The sequence below is a fragment of the Hipposideros armiger genome, unplaced genomic scaffold, assembly GCF_001890085.2.
Source record: "Hipposideros armiger isolate ML-2016 unplaced genomic scaffold, ASM189008v1 scaffold_334, whole genome shotgun sequence".
Classification (NCBI taxonomy): domain Eukaryota; kingdom Metazoa; phylum Chordata; class Mammalia; order Chiroptera; family Hipposideridae; genus Hipposideros; species Hipposideros armiger.
In genome coordinates this window covers 1,334,609-1,337,680 of record NW_017731684.1, presented here as the reverse complement: position 1 = coordinate 1,337,680, position 3,072 = coordinate 1,334,609, and the positions used below count along the sequence as shown (strand labels likewise).

Genomic DNA, 3,072 nt, shown 5'->3' with positions numbered 1-3,072 from the left:
ATTGGGGAATTGGGGGAAGGGGAACAGACAAGTTGCTGTCCTTTTGTTCTTCAGTCTAGTTGTGGAGGACATTGCTTCACTGGCCCAAGTTGGTACCATCATTACCCTCTTCCCAGGCAAGGCAGATCAGTCACCGGCTTGTGGATGGCCGCTCACTGCGGCTGCTGGCCACTCATGCTGGCTGCTGGCTATACACGGTATCCCATGGCAACCCACTGCAGCAGGGGCTGCAGCCATCTCCATTGCTGGCGACTCACAGCCGCCCAGCTCCAGGCTGAGCTGTTGTTCAGCATCTTAGCTGTAGAGGGCAGTGTCACTGGCCCTCATGTGTGGGATCCGAACCAGGGCCCTCCCTCTGGCGTCCCAAGCCAGCTCTTAACCAACGTGCCACTCGGCCGGCCCAATGTACCATAGTTTCTTAATCCAGTCGTCTACCGATGGGCATTTTGGTTGTTTCCAAGTCTTGGCTATTGTAAATAGCACTGCAATAAATATAGGGGTGCATCCCATTACAGTTTTAAAAGACAAACTATCTTGACGTGCTTCTGCTGAATCACTGCTTTATTAAAATAGGTCAAACTGTGTATAATTGTTTTCCCTCGCATTTCACAAAACGCTAATAAGTGCAATGAGTTTGAATGAGGAAAAGAAATACAGTGAAAAATGAGACATGTACTGTTTGAAATGTTGTTCCAAATATAATGCTTGTAGAAAATGTATGTAGAGATACTTAAGAAGGGTTATTGAAATTAAACTTATTCTCATTTACATTTACATATTAAAGCCTGTTTGTATCTGAATCCAGGTTTTCTATATTGTTTTCAAAGCTGTTTCCTTAGTCCTAATTAACCAAGGTAATAAATTCAGATTAACAGAACAAAACTTATGGATTCCTGTCAAGAATGTGGTTACTAATGACTTCTTTCAAATGGCACAAAATTGAAAAAGTGCCCAAAATGGAAATAATTCTTTATGATATTTACATTCTTTTTTCTTTGAATTAGGAAATCAAAAGTATAAAAGAAGAACTTGCGACTAGATTAAATAGTAGTGAAACTTCAGACCTTCTGAAAGAGAAAGATGAACAGATCCGAGGGCTAATGGAAGAAGGTACATATTTAGTTGATTATGAAAAATATTGTAAAAACAGGAAAAATACTTTCCACATAACTAACTGCTGCTTCCTCATAAAAAATATTTGAAGCAAGGAAGTTTTGGATTTAACTCTCAGAAATAGTAGCTGACAGTTTATGGAAGAATGGAGAGCAAGATGTATAGAGGCAGAGATACATGTATGTAGCTTTTTGTTTCTAGAGAGGTAAAAAAAGAACTCCCTGAAAAATACATAGAAGTTTGTGCTACCTTGAAGAAAGCTTGTAATGGATTTTAGAGTTTGTCATTTAAACAAGATATTTGAAGGTTATAATTCTGGAGTTTATGTAGTATCTAAATCTTTAGTTTGGGTACTATATGGTATTATTGTGTTGTTCTGTCATTTGATAGTGAATTTTTCATTTTATTCATGTTTTAACTTTTCAGTTATTAAGCACTTAGTCTATGAAAATATTTATAATTAGCAGGGTTATAGAAATTAAAGAGCCTTCATGAGTTAAATCATTACAAATGGACACTGAATTAGTTTCTTTATGTAATATCATATGAAAGAATGCAGTTTTGAAAAAGGTATTTAAGTGAATTTTTTTTAATTAAAGTTTTTCCAGTTAAAACGATAGTACTTGCTACTTACAGAAATTTTTGAAGTTACAGAAGGTGTATGAAAAAAGAAAAAATAGATCATAATACAATTTTATAAAGAACTATTAATTTCTTCTAATCCCTTTTTAATGTATTTTTAATACATTTTAAACATAATTAAGATCATATATCTCATTTTCAATCTTTCTTTTTTTACATTTTCCCTATGCCATTAAATACTTTGATACTATTATTAATGGCTGAATTATACGGTATACTATAATTTGTGTTACTGTTTTCCTAATGTTATATATTTATTTCTAAAATGTTAATGTTACAGATTATGGTGGAATGACCATTTCTGTGTTTCAATCATTGAACTTAAGTGAATTTCCAGAGTAAATGTTTGAGAAATAATTGAAAGCAATCACTTCATTTAAAAAAGTATTACCAATTTTTCTTATTTAAGCTAATATTTCACAGTTTAAGCTAATATTAAGCTAGTATGTCAGATATTATGTTTGATACAATAATAAATACAACACACCCTCTGTCCTTTAAGAGTTTACAGTTTAATGAGAGGGAAATATAAGTACAAAGATAATTATAAAACACAATCTAAACACTAAAATAGAAGAATGAGTTGATAAAACACAAATTCCTTATCTCAAGACATCTTGAAGTCAGTAACTGCCTTGTGTTACATTAGAGACTAAGGGGAAGGCTAAGTGCATGGTTTTATTTTTTTTAATTATTTAAAATATTAATATCAAATGTCACTATTTTGGAATTTAGTAATGTAGTCGGGGGTGGGCTGATGTTTTCTTTTGCTTAATGAACCTCTTTTTAGAGAAAACAGGAAAGTTTACATACTGCTTCCATATCTCCCAGAAGTATTTTTAAACTCACAGCAGACAAGTTAAAAGACTCAAAGCTGAAAGCATATTACAGTGAAAAACTGGTTACTTCATTACCACGATTCATCAGCTGTTAACAACTGGTCACATCTCCATATCTTTCTGCACACACATACACTACTACCCTTTTGTCAAACCATTTGAAGGTGGGTGACAGATATCATAACATTTCACTCCTAAATTCTTTGTTTTCAGCTTGATTGAGGTATAATTGACAAAAAATTGTATATATTTAAGGTATACAACATGATTTTTTTTTTTTTAAGATTTTATTGGGGAGTTGGGGGAGGGAAACAGTGTTGGGGAATCGGGGAAGGGGAACAGACAAGTTGCCGTCCTTTTGTTTTTCAGTCTAGTTGTGGAGGACGTTGCTTCACTGGCCCATGTTGGCATCATCATTGCGCTCTTCCTGGGTGAGGCAGATCAGTCGCCGGCCTCTGGACGGCCGCTCACAGTGGCT

At 34.6% G+C, this 3,072-nt stretch overlaps 1 protein-coding gene across 1 annotated transcript in view; it reads left to right on the top strand.

The window, feature by feature from the left end:
* Window positions 1–3,072, top strand: part of TMF1 (TATA element modulatory factor 1) — a 30,949-nt gene that overhangs the window by 9,040 nt on the left and 18,837 nt on the right. The window contains exon 5 of the mRNA XM_019661075.1: window positions 1,005–1,110. Coding sequence (XP_019516620.1) covers window positions 1,005–1,110 — 106 coding nt within the window. The remainder of the gene's footprint in view (window positions 1–1,004; window positions 1,111–3,072) is intronic.